This window comes from Onychomys torridus, chromosome 3 (assembly GCF_903995425.1).
Source record: "Onychomys torridus chromosome 3, mOncTor1.1, whole genome shotgun sequence".
Lineage (NCBI taxonomy): Eukaryota > Metazoa > Chordata > Mammalia > Rodentia > Cricetidae > Onychomys > Onychomys torridus.
In genome coordinates this window covers 104,833,201-104,849,983 of record NC_050445.1, presented here as the reverse complement: position 1 = coordinate 104,849,983, position 16,783 = coordinate 104,833,201, and the positions used below count along the sequence as shown (strand labels likewise).

General features: G+C 40.9%; 1 protein-coding gene across 2 annotated transcripts in view; it reads right to left on the bottom strand.

Annotated features, from left to right (window-relative positions):
- The window catches only part of Syn2 (synapsin II), a 145,936-nt gene extending 129,943 nt beyond the window's left edge, over positions 1-15,993 (bottom strand). Inside the window, exon 1 of one of the 2 annotated variants that reach the window (XM_036182592.1) lies at positions 15,466-15,993. In XM_036182592.1, the coding sequence (XP_036038485.1) occupies positions 15,466-15,845 (380 nt within the window). In that variant the 5' untranslated portion in view covers positions 15,846-15,993. The remainder of the gene's footprint in view (positions 1-15,465) is intronic. The other variant, XM_036182593.1, reaches the window with a different exon arrangement.
- Between the last annotated feature and the right edge of the window lie 790 nt (positions 15,994-16,783).

The window sequence follows — 16,783 nt, the reverse complement described above, 5'->3', positions numbered from 1 at the left end:
TGAGAAACATTTACTAAAGGATTAGCTATAGCCCTTTATCTAGAGGAACCAATAATTGAATTTTTATTATACATACTTCAAAAATAAGTTTCATCATGTATATTTAAGATGTATAGTGTATTGTGTGATACCTATACAATAAAGTGGTTATGGAGATATATTATCATCCTAGATACCCATTTTCTTAGTTACCAAAAGCAGTTATGTTATTAATTTATCAAAAACCTTAAAAAAAAAACAAAAACACTAGTAGCCAGGGCTGTCAGTTGTACAGTGTATTTTTTGGCTTACTCATCCTACACATTTGCTACTTTATGTCCTTTTTCTTTTGAAAGCTGAACATATAAAGAGAGAATAAAACAGTTGGTGGCAGGTCAGACTATAAAGCAACCATTGACAGACAACTGAGTCACTTGCTCAGAACTACCTAGGCAATGGCACAAGAAAGGCCTTTCTAGTAGTGCAGTGCTAGTATAAATTAGCATAAATGATGACACAGGGCCGTAGCACATTTGGCTAACAAGTAGTCTACCATGGCTACATCAAATGGGTAGGGAATCAAAGAAAAGTAAGACTGAAGAAAACAGCAAAGTCAGAGCAGATCATGAAGGCTTGCTGTGTCATCTTTTTTTTTTTTTTTGGTCAAACACAATGCTATTTTGGTATGCTATATCAGTATATAGTTTATAACTAAATTGTTTCTTTTGATTAAAATAAATATATTATTTGTGGTAGTTTTGAAGAGTCCTTGTAGATCATCAAATTAAACAATTCCTTTTGTGGGATATTTGTACACTGTGTGAAGATGTATTACTGTGATTGGTGCAATAAAAAAGCTGAATGGTCAATAGCTAGGCAGGAAGTATAGGCAAGACTTCTGAGCAGAGAGAAAACTTTGAGAGGAAAAAAGGCAGAATTTCCAACCAGATATGGAAAGGTGCAAGATAGAAGAGAGGTAACGCCACATGATAGAATGTAGATTAACACAAATGGTTTAAGTTATAAGAACTAGTTGAGACAAGCCTAAGCTAACGGCCATGCTTTTATAATTAATAGGTTTCCATGTCATTATTTATGAGCTGGCAGCTGACAAAAAAAAAGCCTGCTATAAATTCCTACACTCCCAATAAGCAGGAAGTACATAAGAGCTATTTGGAGAAGGCATATAAAGCTTTGGTAAGAAAATAGGCAAAGCAATAACACATGGGAACTATTTCTCTGGAAGAAAAAATAAGCAGCTTAGGTGTCCCAAGACTGGAGTTTTACACTCAGGGGAAGGTTTCTGGGTGAAGCCAGAAGGAAGGATTATCTTTTTAAAAATGGCCCCTTAAGAGCCAAGTGACAACATAGTTAAAAGTGAGTTAGAAAACATTGATCCTATATTTTATTCCATTTGCCTTCACTCAGTTAGAACTGCTAATGTGTCCCACTGGTGTGGGATGCCATAGTTTTCACAGTCAGGTTCACAGTAAAGCAAGTCCAGACTGGAAAAACCTCTAAACAGGTTACAGTGTGTTTAAAAATGAACATAGGCTTAAGAAACAAAAGAAAATGGGTATAGATAGTCATAAAAAATAGTTTAAAAATAATTAAGTAAAGTCTTTAAAGAAAGAGTAAAGTAATATAAAAGAATAAGCCAAGTAAAGCTGGGAAATACACAGGAAGTTTGGATTCTGTATGGTGCTTTGTTGTCTTTGAATTTTTTGAATGCTGATGAGTGAATGACAGCTGCTGAGAGACATGGAATTGTAAAAGGAACTGCTAAATTAAACCAGCCTAAATACTTTAGGGATGTTTTAACATTAAAATGTAATTCAGAAAATGTGTTGCATTGGGGGAGAGGTTATGCTTTTGTTTCCATAGGAAACAAAATGCTGTGGATTCCTTCAAGATTAATAGAGATCAGGTTTGATTGGGGGAGCCCCCTAGAAAATCTTGACTACAGACATAAAGAAAGAAACCAAGAAAAAAAACTATAAGACAGGTGGCATAAAACAACAAATGTTACAACTAGTTTTCCCATAACTTGACCATTATCTCAAGTTTTTCAGGGTCCCCTAAAGATGCCATCACCCCTGGACAACAGGAAGCAGTCTAGAAAACACAATGTCCACATTCCCAAGAGGTGGGTGGGTTGTTTTTGGTCATTCAGTGTGTTATGGATGTTTGTCATCATTTAGAGGGGATATAGGAATATAGGATAAAAAGAAAACTTTTAACTTCAAATATTTTTATTCATATAGATGCCCCAATATTGCATAGGAACCTTGAATGACTGTCTAGGCAGCCAGATCTTCTCAGATAATATTATATCCTCTGGGGTCTTTGATAGAGTTGAAGACGAGATAGATATAGTTACAGTTTTCCTTAGTTATGATAGAAGGTAAATTAGGTACAAAACTTTGGACTTACCAAGATCAGATAAATAGTGGAGTATTTTATCTGAATCTGCCAAATACAAATGGACTGGATATTGTAAATGTAATTCTTACTTGATAATTGTTCTTATTTTATATAGTTTTACTAGGTTAAAGTCAAAACATTTCCTTTTTATTTAGACAAAAAGGAGGAAATATTGTGGAATAGAATATTTGTTTAACTATGTAAAGATGTGTTGCATTTGTTTAACTATGTAAAGATGTATTACATTTGTTTAACTACATAAAGATGTGTTGCTGTTTTACCTTGCCTGCCTAAGGCACCTGATTGGTTTAATAAAAAGCTGAATGGCCAATAGCTAGACAGAGGAGGGTAGGTGGGATCAGCAGGAGAGAGAAAAGGGGAGCCAGCCAGCCCCCTGGAGGCCAGGCAGTTAGGAGACAGACAGACATGGAGGAAGCAGGAAAGCAAGATGAATAATACATAGATGAGGTAAACAAGCCTTGGGGCAGCACACAGATTAATAGAAATAGGTTACATTTTTTTTTTTGAAAAAAAAAAAGGCTAGCTAGAAACAAGCCTAAGCTAAGGCCAAGTATTCATAATTACCAATAAGTCTCCATGTCATGATTTGGAGCTGATGGTCCAAGAAAGCCTGCTACAAAGGCATTTGCCACCAATGCTGACAACCTGAATTTGATCCTTAGAACCTACATGGTAGAAGGGGAGAACCAATCTAGCAGTTGTCCTCTGACCTCTACATGTAAACAACGACGACATACATACACACTAAATAAATAAAATGTGAGGAAAAAAAAAGTGAGAAAGAGATCCACAGGCCTGAAATAGGATGTGAAGATGCCCAATGCCCCCACACAATATAGGTAATTAGTAAAATGTGTTTAGAAAAGCAGATACTGTCTCAATCTCAAAACAAAAATGTGAATTTGATCAAGATAAAAAAAATGAAAGAAGAGCAAAGGCAATTACAACAGGAGTTAACAGCTAAGTAAAAATAAGAAGGAATTTTACAATCTCTGTGCAGATTTGCAAACATTTTAGAATTACTAGAAAATGAAGTTTGGAAATGATTAGAAGGAGGCTGGGCAAATCACAGGAGGACCATGAACTTTACCTACAGGATATAAGAAGCTACTGAAAGCTTTGAGCAAAGGACTAAAAATGTCAAATTTACATTCAAATAGCTCTTCAAGTTATTAAGTAGAAATCATGAAGAGACTTACAGAAGTTCTACAAGAAAGTTAAGGAAGCCTTAAAGTAAGTAATTATTGCTGTGGTGGTTTGAATGAGAATGGCTCCCATAGGCTCATATGTTTGAAATCTTGGCCCCAGTTGGTGGAACTCTTTGGGAAGGATTAAGAGATATGGCCTTGCTGGAGGAGCAGGCTTTGAGGGTTGAAAAGACCTGCACTATTTCCAGTATGTCTTTTTGCCTCCTGCCTGTAGATCAAGATATAAGCAGGTATAGTGGTGCATACCTTTAATGCCAGCATTTAGGAAGCAGAAGCAAGAGGATATCTGTGAGTTGAAGGTCAACTACATAGTGAGTTCCAGGACTACATAAGGAGATCCTGTCTCAAAACAAACAAAAACAACAAAGATATGAGCTCTTAGCTATTCCTGCCATATGTCTTTGCTCCACCATCATGGTCTTTAACACTCTGAAACAATCTCTTTTATTTATTTTATTTTATTTTTTTAAAGATTTATTTATTTATTATGTATACAGAGTTCTGTCTGCATGTATGCCTGCAGGCCAGAAGAGGGCACCAGATCTCATTACAGATGGTTGTGAGCCACCATGTGGTTGCTGGGAACTGAACTCAGGACCTCTGGAAGAACAGCCAGTGCTCTTAACTGCTGAGCCATCTCCCCAGTCCCACAATCTCTTTTGTAAGTTGCCTTTATCATATTGTCTCATCACAGCAATAGAAAACTGTGACATTGTGTATCTCTAAATGAAACAGAATATGAGAAAAACTGAGAAAGAGAGTAAAAAAGAAATTCAATATTGGACCAAATGACCTTGAGCTGCCTTTAACCACCTAGATGGAAATGTCAAGCAGCCCACTGAACCAATGAAGGTTAGAACAAGTTTCTAGTAAAAGGTTTAAAAAGAAGGGAGGAACTGATTGCATTTATGAAGTGACATCTTGAGAATAGATGGACCAGTGAAAATGCCAATGGAAAAAGAAAGTGACCAGAAAATAGTACCCTAAGGAACAACTCCATCTAATGAAAAAAGCAAAGAATTTCAAGAAGACAACAAAGAGAGCAGTGTTGGGCACCCAGGGACTGTAGAAAGGAAGATAAACACTGTCAAACATCAGTGAATAACACTCTCATTAGGTTTTAGCAGCTCGGTACCTGAGCAAGAACAAATTTCAGTATTACAGAGAAAGCAGATAGCCAATATCTACCTGAAAAGAATGATTATGGAATAAGAAATTAGAAACAAGAGAGTCTCACTTCCAAAAGAGTTGATTAAGAGGGCAAAGAACGTTTTTTCCCTCTTGTTTCTTTATAACCAATAAGAAGCAATCAGTAGAAAATGAGAGTATAAACAGAGTTTAAAAATAAAAGAAAAAAGTCTACAGCAAGGGGATAGGACTTTGAATAAGTAGTACTTCCATCTTCTGAGAACAAAATAAGGAAAATAAATATTAAGAAAGACACAAACCAATAACATTCCAAACAAAGGCAACTGAACAATAACATCATAGAATCCTTCAAGGCCAGCAAAAGTGCAGGAAGAAGGTGATCCAAAGAATGGTAAAAGTGACCAAGAGAGCATCCAAAGGAGTCTGAAAAGATATGCCACAGCTGTGTTATAAAGTAAGAAAGTAAACATAATAAGCAGTGTGGTGGAGAGGAACATAGAGAAGGAAGTAAATTACAAGATCTGAGGATGCTTTTATTTGTTTTGCTCATAAATACTTAGAAAGCAATATGAACAATGGACTGGATAAGGGAAAGAATATAAGCAACATCTCTTAAATACATCTGTGTACTTCTCCCTTCTTTTCCCTCTTAACCCCGGCCTTCATTAGTCACAAGTGAAATGGAAGCTATCTTAGCATTTATGTTATTAAAATACAAATTTATGTAGTCCTGTCCCTAACATGTTAAAGACAACCAAATCAAATGAGTAGTAATACTTCTTTCTAAAAATAATAAATAAATAGACAGCTGATCCAGTGAAATGGCTCATGGAGTCAAAACAATTCTTGCTTCAAGTGTGACTTACTGGATTCAGTCTCCAGCAACCAATACCATAGGAGGAAATTATTCTCTAACTTCCACAAGTGCATTGTAACATGAGCACATACACAGACATATATATATATGTAAATGTGTGTGTGTATAAACAAAATTTAAAAAGCTAGTCATGTTCAGTGTCACACACCTATCATCCCAGTATGCAGAGGCTGAGGCAGGAAAACCAGGCATTTGAGACCTGCCTGAAATACAACAGTGAGTCAAACCCAACCTGGGCTACCCAGAAAGACCATACCTTCAACAAAACCACTAACTCTAAGAAATTTTTCTTAGCTGAAGTCTTGCTGAGCTGCTCAGGCTGGCTTCAAATTCCTAAATTCAAGCAATCCTGCTTCCTGTAAACCCAGCAGCACTAGGAAGGGAAATCAGGTGGACCTGGAGCTCCCTGGCCAGACAGTCTTGGTGAAATCTGAGCATTCCAGGTTCGGTGAGAGACCCTGTCTCAAAAAACAGGGTAGAGAGTCAGGGTGAGACAGCCCACACACACACACACACACACACCCCTATATGGACATCCAGCACACATGTATATGTACACATACATGTACACATGTGAACATGTATATAGGCATATACTATACATACATATATAAATGGGGGCGGGTACCCAAACAAGTTGGATACTTAGAACTGAAAACAGGGATATATGAAACAATAGCACAGGTAGCTCTTCATCTTGTTTTGTTTTGTTTTGTTTTGTTTTGTTTTTCGAGACAGTGTTTCTCTGTGTAGCTTTGTTCCTTTCCTGGATCTTGCTCTATAGACCAGGGCTCTTCATCTTTATTTTATTAATTAATTAATTAATTAATTATTGAGACAGGGTTTTTCTGTGTAACAGCTCTGGCTGTTCTGGAACTTGCTTTGTAGGGCTCTTCATCTTTTACAAAATGCTTTTTTAGGACTTAATTTATTTCCCACAACAGCATTTTGAAATATATATATATATATTGATACATTGTTGTGTCGATCTCTCAGATACAGAGACTGATTTTGTCTGTTTTATTCCAGAACCCAGAACAGTGTCTGGCATATAGTAGCCTGGGTGATATATTGTGTATCAAATAAAGCTTGCCTGAAGATCAGACGACAGAGCCAGACACTAGATTAAATCTAGAGGCCAGGCAGTGGTGGCACACACCTTTAATCCTAGCACTTGGGAGGTAGAGATCTGTCTGGATCTGTGAGTTCAAAGCCACTCTGGACTACATAAGATTGATTCAGTCTAGGAGAGAAACAGCCAGGCAGTGGTGGCACACATCTTTAATCCCAGTACTTGAGATCTCATGCCTTTGCTACCCGTATTTGGGAAACACACATGCCATTAATCCCAGCACTAGGAAGGAAGTGAAATGGCTGGGTGGAGAAAGGCATATAAGGCGTGAGGAAACAGGAACGAGGAGCTTTCGACTGAGGACTCAGAGGCTTTCAGTCTGAGGATTCGTGGAGATAGGCTCTCACATTCCATTCGGCCTGAGGATTCAGTAATGGAGAGAAGTTTCTCTAGTGGCTTGTTCCTTTGTCTCTCTGATCTTTCAGCAATTACCCTAAAATCTGGCTCCAGGTTTTTATTATAAGACCACTTAGAAATTGTGCAACAGTAGGCCCATACTGAAAAGTTGTCAAATAAGGAAAAGGTGAAGAGATTATGTAATTCTGATAAAGCCAATAGTGGAGTCAGAGCTCAATTCTAGGTCTTCTGATCTTTTGTCCTGTATCTTCACACTGCCTCAAGCTGATGAAGGGGGGAAAAGTAAGGATGCTGAATATAATATTAATTTACTTTATAACAATCTGTATGCTGGTTACATTTCTCAAATGGCTCTTGTCAAGACATAAATACCAAAGTTGAGTATGCCCTCCTAGTTCTTAAACACATAGCATTTGTAGAGATTGAAGATCTGTGTTATTTATTCACTTTATTCTCTCCATAGGTTGACCTGTTCTTAGCTACTTCTTCCTGCTGTACTGAAGCTGTACTGAATGTCTTCTAGATCATCATGTCCTCTAAAGTGATAGTATTATAGCCTTTTGGTTCTTAATAGCAACTATATGAGAAGAACAAAGAAATACAATGCAACCCACTGTGTGCATGTAGAAGACTTCACTTATAGTATTTATAGAGATTCACACATGGTAACAATGCTGTGAAACAGATGGGAATAGGTAGAGAACCCTCCAATCTGAGACCACCATCTTCAAGCATGTCTTCACTCCACACAGCAGGCATGATCCTGTGTATACCAGCCATATCAAAAATAGTGTGTAGTTACTACTTAAAATGAATTACTTTTATTATTAAAGTGTGTTATTGCAAAAGAAACCATCTTTATACAGGAAAAATACTTAAGTTGGGTAGTTCTCATCTGTAATCCTAGAACTCAGGAGGCTGAGGCAGGACTGCTATGAGTTCCAGGCCAGCCCAAGCAACAGAGTGGAAGCTCTGTCTCAAAAAACAAAGCAAACTTGTGATGGAAGATGTGGTGATTTTGCATCTAATCTAGTTCAGATCTTGACTCTTCCGTGTAAGGGTCTTTAGTACAAGATAGCTAATCTTTGGCAACCAGCTGTTCTTCTGAGTCTGTTTATTTGTTAAATGGATATTCTATCTACTGCTCAGGATCCTTGTAAAGATACAATGTGAAAAGAAATATGGACGTGTTGAAACTGAAGTGCAGAACACATGATAGGAATCAAGAAATAAATCCTGTTCAACAACAATTTAACATGTATATGAAAAGTCTTTGGTCTATTGAGTGGAGAGAATTTAGCTAAAAAGCCCTGTCCTTAACGAGGAAAAACACCAACAAACGTTAGGAGGTTGGCTTTTTCTCCTAGGAAACCATGTGATTGAGAAACTGTAAGTAGGTACTAAACATAGAATACTCAAAAGTGTGCTTTTTTTCATTCAAAAAAAAAAAATGTTGAAGCATTTATTGACAAAGACTTGCAGGTACTACCAACACAGAAAAGTTACATGGCTAAAGTCTGGGAGAAAATAAGTAAAAACCACACCACAGATAATGTAGCAATGGAAAGGGTCTTACAGAATGTGTTACAATTCTCATAGTTGACAGATTTTAGAAAAATCAAAGTCCAAAGATGCAAAGTGTTACCTAAGAATGCATCGTGTACATTTTTATGTAATATTTCCTCACAATATGTTCATCCCAATAACCTAGCCCTGTGCTGCTGTAGCATCCCATGCATACTAATTATCTAAATATATTAAAAAGTTGTTTCAATGCTTGTCTTTTCCTCATGTGCTGGAAGATCCCAATAGATATGTGTACCCAGTTCATCCTGTATTCCCAGCACTTGGTTTGTGTTAGATGTGCAACTGCAATAAACCATATTCCAGTTAAAATTGTTTTGTACATTTGAGAGAAAAGTAAACACTTCTGGAACTCTTCCTGTTTACTAGCAAGATATTTTAGCACAATATTTTTAAAGGCTAATGCTGCTACAGAATTGAATTTGAGTACAGAAAGTCAGTAACAAATCTTGAATAGACAAAAACAGTAAGCTAGGAAAGGATTCCTGAAAAGAAGGTCATCATTATATCACAGGTCCTAAGAATATTAGCAGATTTTTGGATTTTTATGACTAGGTCTTCAAAAGTATCTTTCAATAATTTTAGAATGACCTATTCTGAAGTATTAATAACCCACTAACAGTATTGATTTCTGCCCTGGCTATTACGTGATTTGCTCAAGTGCTCATAACAACTCCTCAATGACTCTTTAAAAGAAAGATAAAGGGGGCTAGAGAGATGGTTCAGCTGTGAAGAGCACTTGCTGCTCTTGCAGAGGACCCAAGGTCAGTTCCCTGCACTAACATCAGGCAGCTCACAAATGTCAAAGAATCTGATGCCCTCTTCTCTTCTCCTTGGGCACACACAAATATAGTATATACATATACACATAAATAAATATAAAAATAAGACTTAAAATCAAAGAATTGAAGGAGATACAAAATTTTTTTCAGGGAAGGTGAGATAGCTCAGCAGGTTAAGACACTTGCCCCCAAGCCTGACAACCTGAGTCCAGTCCCCAGGGTACACATAGTAGAAGGTGAGAACTGACTCCCACAATTTGTCTCTGTCTCTCTCTCTCACACGAAAAGTAAATGCAAAAAAAAAGTGTTTTTAAGAAGAAAAGAGTCTAAATTGGAGGGTTTCCTTAAAAGAAAAAAATGGGGTTTGAAAGATGTGAATTCTATTCCCCATTTTGCTGTTGACTTCTTTTTTGAGGTTGATTTTATTTGTGGAGGGGGTGGGTGGCATGCCTGTGGAGGCCAGAAGAGGGCATTGGATCCCCTGGAGATGGAGTTAGAGCTGGTTGTGAGCCACCTGATGCAGGTGCTGGGGTATGAACTCTGGTCTTCTGTAAGAGCAGCAGGTGCTTTTAACTGCTGAGCCATCTCTGCAGCCCTTTATCTGACTTCAACAGATAGTTTCATTTCTCTAGGCTAAATGATTATTTAGTTTCCTTTAAGTTTAAGTGCTATAATTATAAGACCAAAAGCCTCTACCAAGAGTTGAGAGAACTGAGAATAGAAATGAAGGATAAGAAGGTTAGAGGCTGAAATTATAAATTCTGGTTCTGGTATGTCAGTCACTGGCCTAATAACCTTGAGGAAGTCACTTACCTTCTTCAAACCAAAAGTTTCCTCTTCATAATTATCCCAGATGACCATTGTAGCTATAATGTTCTAGAAGTTTAAAGTGTAAAGTATTGTTGCTATAAACAAGGAGGGTTTTTTTTGTTGTTTTTTTTTGTTTGTTTGTTTTGTTTTTTTTTTGCCAGAGCTGAGGACCGTACCGAGGGCCTTGCGCTTGCTAGACAAGCGCTCTACCACTGAGCTAAATCCCCAACCCTAAACAAGGAAATTCTATGGAAACTTTATTTCCTACTAATTAGGAATAGAAACATAATACCTGTCAGAAATAAACCCTAAGCCTCCTTTGAACTCCTCCCCTCCCGAGTTCCAATCCAGTATTTCCCTAGAGCCACTCACAAACACAGGTCTAAACAGACTTCATATCTTTCACTCCCCTATTCTTAATAAAATGCTCAAAAGCTAGCCATTAAAAATGAAGCCTGGAGGCTGGAAAGATGGCTCAGTGGTTCAGAGCACTGACTGCTCTCCCAGAGGACCCAGGTTCAATTCCCAGCACCCACATGGAGATCACAATTGACTGTAACTCCCGTCCTGGGGACCCGAAACTCATGGCAAAACACTAGTGCACATAAAAAATTTAATAAATATAAAAATATAAAAATGAAAAGTCTGTATAGCACATCAATCCAATCTCTTTGTGGCCTCCCTTTTTGGCACTGTTTTTATTTTGCTAATGAACTAAGCTAACCTTGCTTCTCTTAAGTCCAGTTTCTTTGAAGCTCAGTTCAAGTCTCATTTCTTCCTTTCCTTCCCACTATAGTCTGTTTGTCCCTCCTTCCTTTTTTGCTTTCTTTCTTTCCATGGAGTCTCATTGGCTTGAACTCAACACAATCATCCTGCCTCAGCCTCTTGGGTGCTGAGATGACAGGTGTGAGCCAAGGCTCAGCTCCACCTCTCATTCTTTTAAATCACACTGTGATCACAAAGAGCAAATGAGATTTGTAGAGCTTAGTATACTATCTTGTACATAGTAATCACCCAATAAATGGTAGTAGTTGTCACGTTGCCACACCAAAAGTACTAGTCACCGATCCTTCAGTGTGACTCAAATTTGATTAGGAGGATCTTGTTCAAACGCAAAATACATTTCAGTGTGTGGAAAGTAGGACCTGAGATTTTGTTATCCAAATTTTTCTAGTTGATGCCAATGCTGTTGATCCAAGGACCATACTTTTGAACACAAGAAGCAGATTTTAGCAAGCTTTTAAAAAAATGTATATTTATCTTATCTGCTCAGCTGGGCAGTAAGCTCTTTGAGGACAGAGATTATTTATCATTTCTCTTAGTATCATATAAAGACGCTTAATAAACATCTGTCGACTTATCATATCTGTGGTGATCATCGTATTCCAGATGATCAAGAATGTCTGTGCCATACTGATTTTCAAATCAAATGCTGAAATATGCCATTATGAAAAGCTTACCTAATGACTAGAGACATAGTTGATTGTTTGCATGGAGGCAAGGGAAAAAACTTAAGCTCTTCACCAGTGAGACTATAATAGAAGAGGCAATAATGTGCCAAATGGTCACCTGCTCTATGATAAAGCATAAAAATCATTAAATTGCAATCTTATTCACATTTCAAATTTAGCTACAAGCCTTAAAAAAAAAAAAAGACATGTATTGGGGCCAATACAAGATCCAATAATAATTAAATAATATATCATGAGCTTGACTTCATTTTTTAGAGGCACACACATATTTTTCAACAAACTTTTAGCATGCAATTAATCTAAAGCTCTCAAGGTATGTTGGAATTCCAAGGAAAAGAAAGAAGCACCCTGCAAGTCAGAAGTCAGAGCTCCAAATTACACTGCCAAAATACACTGATAAGAAATTCAAAGGAATCTTTTGTATATTAATGATGATCTGAGAAGCTACCTATTTTTTATTTTATTTAATTAATATTTTTTCATTAATTTTACATACCCAGCACAGTTCCCCTCCCTCTTCTCCTCCTGTTCCCTCCCCAGACTCCCATTTACCCACCTCCCCATCCACTCCTCCTTAGTCCCCATTCAGAAAGGGGCAGGCCTCCCATGGGCTTGAACAAAGAAAGCAGGGCATATCAATCTGAGGTAGGACTAACCCTCCCCATCCCCCAACTCGCCTACCCCACCCCACCCCTGCATGAAGGCTGGGGAAGGTAATCCAGCATAGGGAACAGGTTCCCAAGAGACAGCTGAGTGCCAATATACAGCAATCCACCAACCAACATCAAATTAAATGAAGAGAAACTCAAAGCCATTCCACTAAAATCAGGAAGCAGACAAGGCTATCCACTCTCTCCCTATCTATTCAATATAGTACTCAGAGAAGTTACCTATTTTAAGCCTTTGTTTTAAAGCTAAAATTATTTAGATGCTTGTTAAAACCTTCTTTATGTTAGTATTCTTAATTTAGATGGGACCAATAGTCTTAAGTTCTACTGGGATACTATGTTCTTCTTATTCAAGCACCATAAAAATGGCATTGGGTATATATAACACCTCCTTACTCAATTCTGTCTAGGTAGCTTAAACTGTGAGACAAATTATTTAAATTAGCCTTTGGAGCAAAAAGCACCCCATAAGCTACTGTGTTTGTCATAAGCAGCCACCTGTTCCTTAATTCACAGAGACCTTTCAGTAAAACCACTCATCAATATTTAACTGATATTAACACAATATTTGTGTTTTAAACAAATTCAGACATGATGAAGGATGACAAAATTCTAGTAATTGTTAATAACTACAAAAATCACAGATGCACAGAACTACAATCAAGTCCCAGACTGAAACTGGGCCTAGGAGTTTTAATAAATCAATGTTATTACTTCGGAGAAAAACATAAAGCCGTTGAGAGTCAGCTCACAGGAAAATGAATCCTATTACTTCCATCAGAAGTCTAGTCTCTAGGGCAAAGCAGAGTCTCTGGTTTATGCCAGGCACTCTTCCTAGAAAATAATCCTATCTAAGGAGAATTTCAAATCTCAAACCTCTCACTTCCAACTAAACAGACTCGAGGTCCTGGGCATACACGTGCAAACACGGATCTACCTAGCTGTGGGTATCTAAGTAGCAATTAGAGCCAGACAAGTAGCTTCGGTAGGGTGAGAGACCAGGACAAAGCTCCCAAGAGTCAATTCTTGCACAGAAAAGTGAACCATCAATGCCAGTCTCATTCCTTCAGATTCCTTTGTTAACTGTCTCATGCCACCCAAACGAGTGTGAGGCCCCCAACATTGTCTAACCCCTAGAAGAAGTGCATTATTACTATTGATCATAGTAACGTCCTAATAATGATACAGTGGGTGGCAGCAGTGAAGCCAAGCAGTCCTAAAGTCAGTATGTTAGTGAACCATTTGTAAGCCGGATGGCTGTAAGCTCACCACTTACCTGTTCTAAGCCTCAGCTTTGTGGTGAAAACCCAATGGAGTATCACATTCAGTGTCCTTACTGGAGAGTCTGACACACAACAAGTGCTTAAATCCAGCTTAGTTACCTTCCCTTCCTCCGGAATAAACACTTGTTGATTGAACTGAGAGTAATTCTTCTTGGAGACTGCCAGTGGCACTATTGTCATACTTCCCCAGTACCCTCTTGGTGGTACCTTGTTATTTCCGGAGACAGGTCTTTTCTACTCTGCTATCTTGCAAAAGAAAGGCCAACCACACAAATCACCCAAAGGAAACGATTCCCACATGGTAACTGCAGTCCGCAGGACACATATCTCCAGATAGACATTTCACTTCCACCAGCATCCTCCCCCCCCCACCAAGTCTCCCGGTGAAGGAATGGCTGAGAAAGGAAAACAGTAATGCAGGTAAAGGAGAAATCAACAGCTCTGGGGTCCCTGCGTCTTCCCATTGGCCAGAAACCCTCAGGTCCAGGCACCAATCAACCTCAACCCCTTAGAGAAGCAAAACAAATAAAACCCTTCCTCGCATCCCTAAAGATTCCTGCCCTTTTCATGTCTCCAGACCCACCAGTCAGCCCACCATCCACTAGCAGCTCCCTGCTACATCAAAGGAACCACTCTTAACCTCATAATTAGTCTCCGGTGAACCTCATCCATGCATTTCGCAACTAAACCTAACACCTTCCCCAATCCTCCCCACTCTAAGTTATAAAAAACACCCTATATCTCTTTAAAAAGAAAAAGAAAAGCATTCTGAAGTTTCCCCTTTACTGCATTAAGGCCGATCATTTTATGTGTGCCCTTTAACAATCTGTAATATTTTACGAAGGTCTTCATCATTCAGCTGGAAAAAGCCACCATCATTTACACACACACACACACACACACACAGAGAGAGAGAGAGAGAGAGAGAGAGAGAGAGAGAGAGAGAGAGAGAGAAACAAAATTTAAAAAACATACATCCCCCTCCCTGCTGAACATATACAATAATCTCATTATTTTTAAACAGATGTCAGTTGCACATCTGTGATCTAACCCGCCCCGATGTCAATACAAGACACTGGTCTTCAAAGGTACAGGTTTAAAAAAAAAAAAAAAAATCACCATCACTCTATAATAAAATACTTAAATACTAATATCCACTCCAGGCCTTGCAGACTAGACTCTTTTGGTGGCCTTTATTTTCATGGCCATCTGGGGCCATTTTCACCTGAGCGTGTATGTGTTTGAACTGTTAAGTCTGCACCCCCGCCCCCATATAGGAATTTCATTTTTGTGTGTGTTTTGTTTTTGTTTTTTATTAGTTCTTTGAGGACGTTGTGCACCTCCCCCCTCCCTCCCCCAACTCTTCTCTGATCCGTTCCCCCTTCCCTTCCCTCCCAACTTTGCGGTTGTCCCCACCACCACCATCAAGGCCAATTTGTGCTGCCCAAATAGTCTTGGTTGTGTGTGGCCTCCTCCTGGAGCGCGGTCGACTGACTTATCACTATTCCTATGGCCCCACGGGCGCTGAATGAAGTAGCTCGCTCTGCCACCAGCCTGGAGGCCACCGAGTCCTTCACCTCAGGACCCGGGTCTCTGGGAGGTCGGCGCCTGCCCTCGCCCCTCCCGCACAGGGCCACCTGCTCGCCCCGGGTGTTCTCCCGGGTGACCTCGAGGGTCCATCTTCACACCCTGCCCCCGGCGGACCCCGCAGGGGCCTACCAGTCGGTGTGCGGCTCGTCGACCACCAGCAGCACCTTGGCCTTCCTGGCAGCGGCCGGCGCGGGGGCGTCCACCAGGCCGGCGGAGGCGGCCGTCTGCTTCACGGCTTGCGACAGCGAGCTGAAGAAGCTGCTGCCCACCGACGGCGTCGGTGCGGGCTGCGGCGCGGGCTGCGGCGCGGGCGCCTGAGCGGGCGGCGGCCTGCGCTCGGGGCCGGGCGAGGCGGCCGAGGTGGCCGCCGACGCCGGAGCCGCACCGGGGCCGGGGGCGGCGGGAGGGGGCTGCTGCGGCTCCGGGCGCTGAAGGTCAGTCATGTAGCCATTGGGCAGGTTGGCGATGAAGCTGCTGTCCGACAGCCGGCGCCTCAGGAAGTTCATCATCTGGCTTGAGGGGCTGAGGGCGCTCGAGGCGGCGGGCCGGGCGGCGCGGGGAGGACGGCAGCGCGGGGAGACCGAAGCTGGTCCGCGGCTCGCGAGCCCAGCAGACAGTCGCGGCGCTCCGGGTCTGGGGAGCCAGCCTGCGAACGGGCGAGCGGTGGGCGGTGCTGAGGGCGTGGCCACCGCTGTCCCCGCCCCTCGCCGCAGAGCCCGCTCCGCCCCCGCCTGCTCGCTCGCTCGCTCGGGCCCCGCCTTTTGGCGCTGGCGTAGGGAGAGGGGAGAGCCGGGCCTCCGGGCCGCTAGAGCGTGACTGTGTGGGCATCAGACGCCCTCGCCAAGCGGAGGGGAGGGAAGCCGAGAGTCCCCACCACCACCACCACCACCTTCGTGGCTTGGAGAGGACAGTCGTGTCCCAGTTAGAGGCGAAGACACCAACCTCACGCCCTCTAGGTAGAAGACAGGTGTCAGCTTCCCTACCCTGCGGTGAGAGAAAAGAGCCACCGCGCTCAGGCGCGTGTGCACGCGCGCGCAAACACACCCAGGCTCATCATTCAGTGAGCAAAACGAAGCATCTCCTTTCCTGAAGCTCAGGAGAAAGATGCCAGTGGCCCCAACCCCCAGGCGAGGAGAAATGGACTGATCCGACCCTGTTAACACACACCATGTATGCTGAGACACACATTAATTAATTAATTAATTAATTAATTAATTAAAAGCTGCCCACCCTTTCAAGCTAATTGGGAAGACTTCCCCTCACCCAAGAAGAGAGAGTCTGACCACAGTGAAGTAGAGGGCCATCTCATCTTCCTTGAGGAGGAAGCGACCTAAGCAGGACCTCTCCACACTGCCCAAGAAGGGCATTTGGAGGCAATTTCCATGGCCCACCTAACAGCACAATTCTCTCATCTCACTGACCAGAGACAGGAAGCCACATGAAGAGG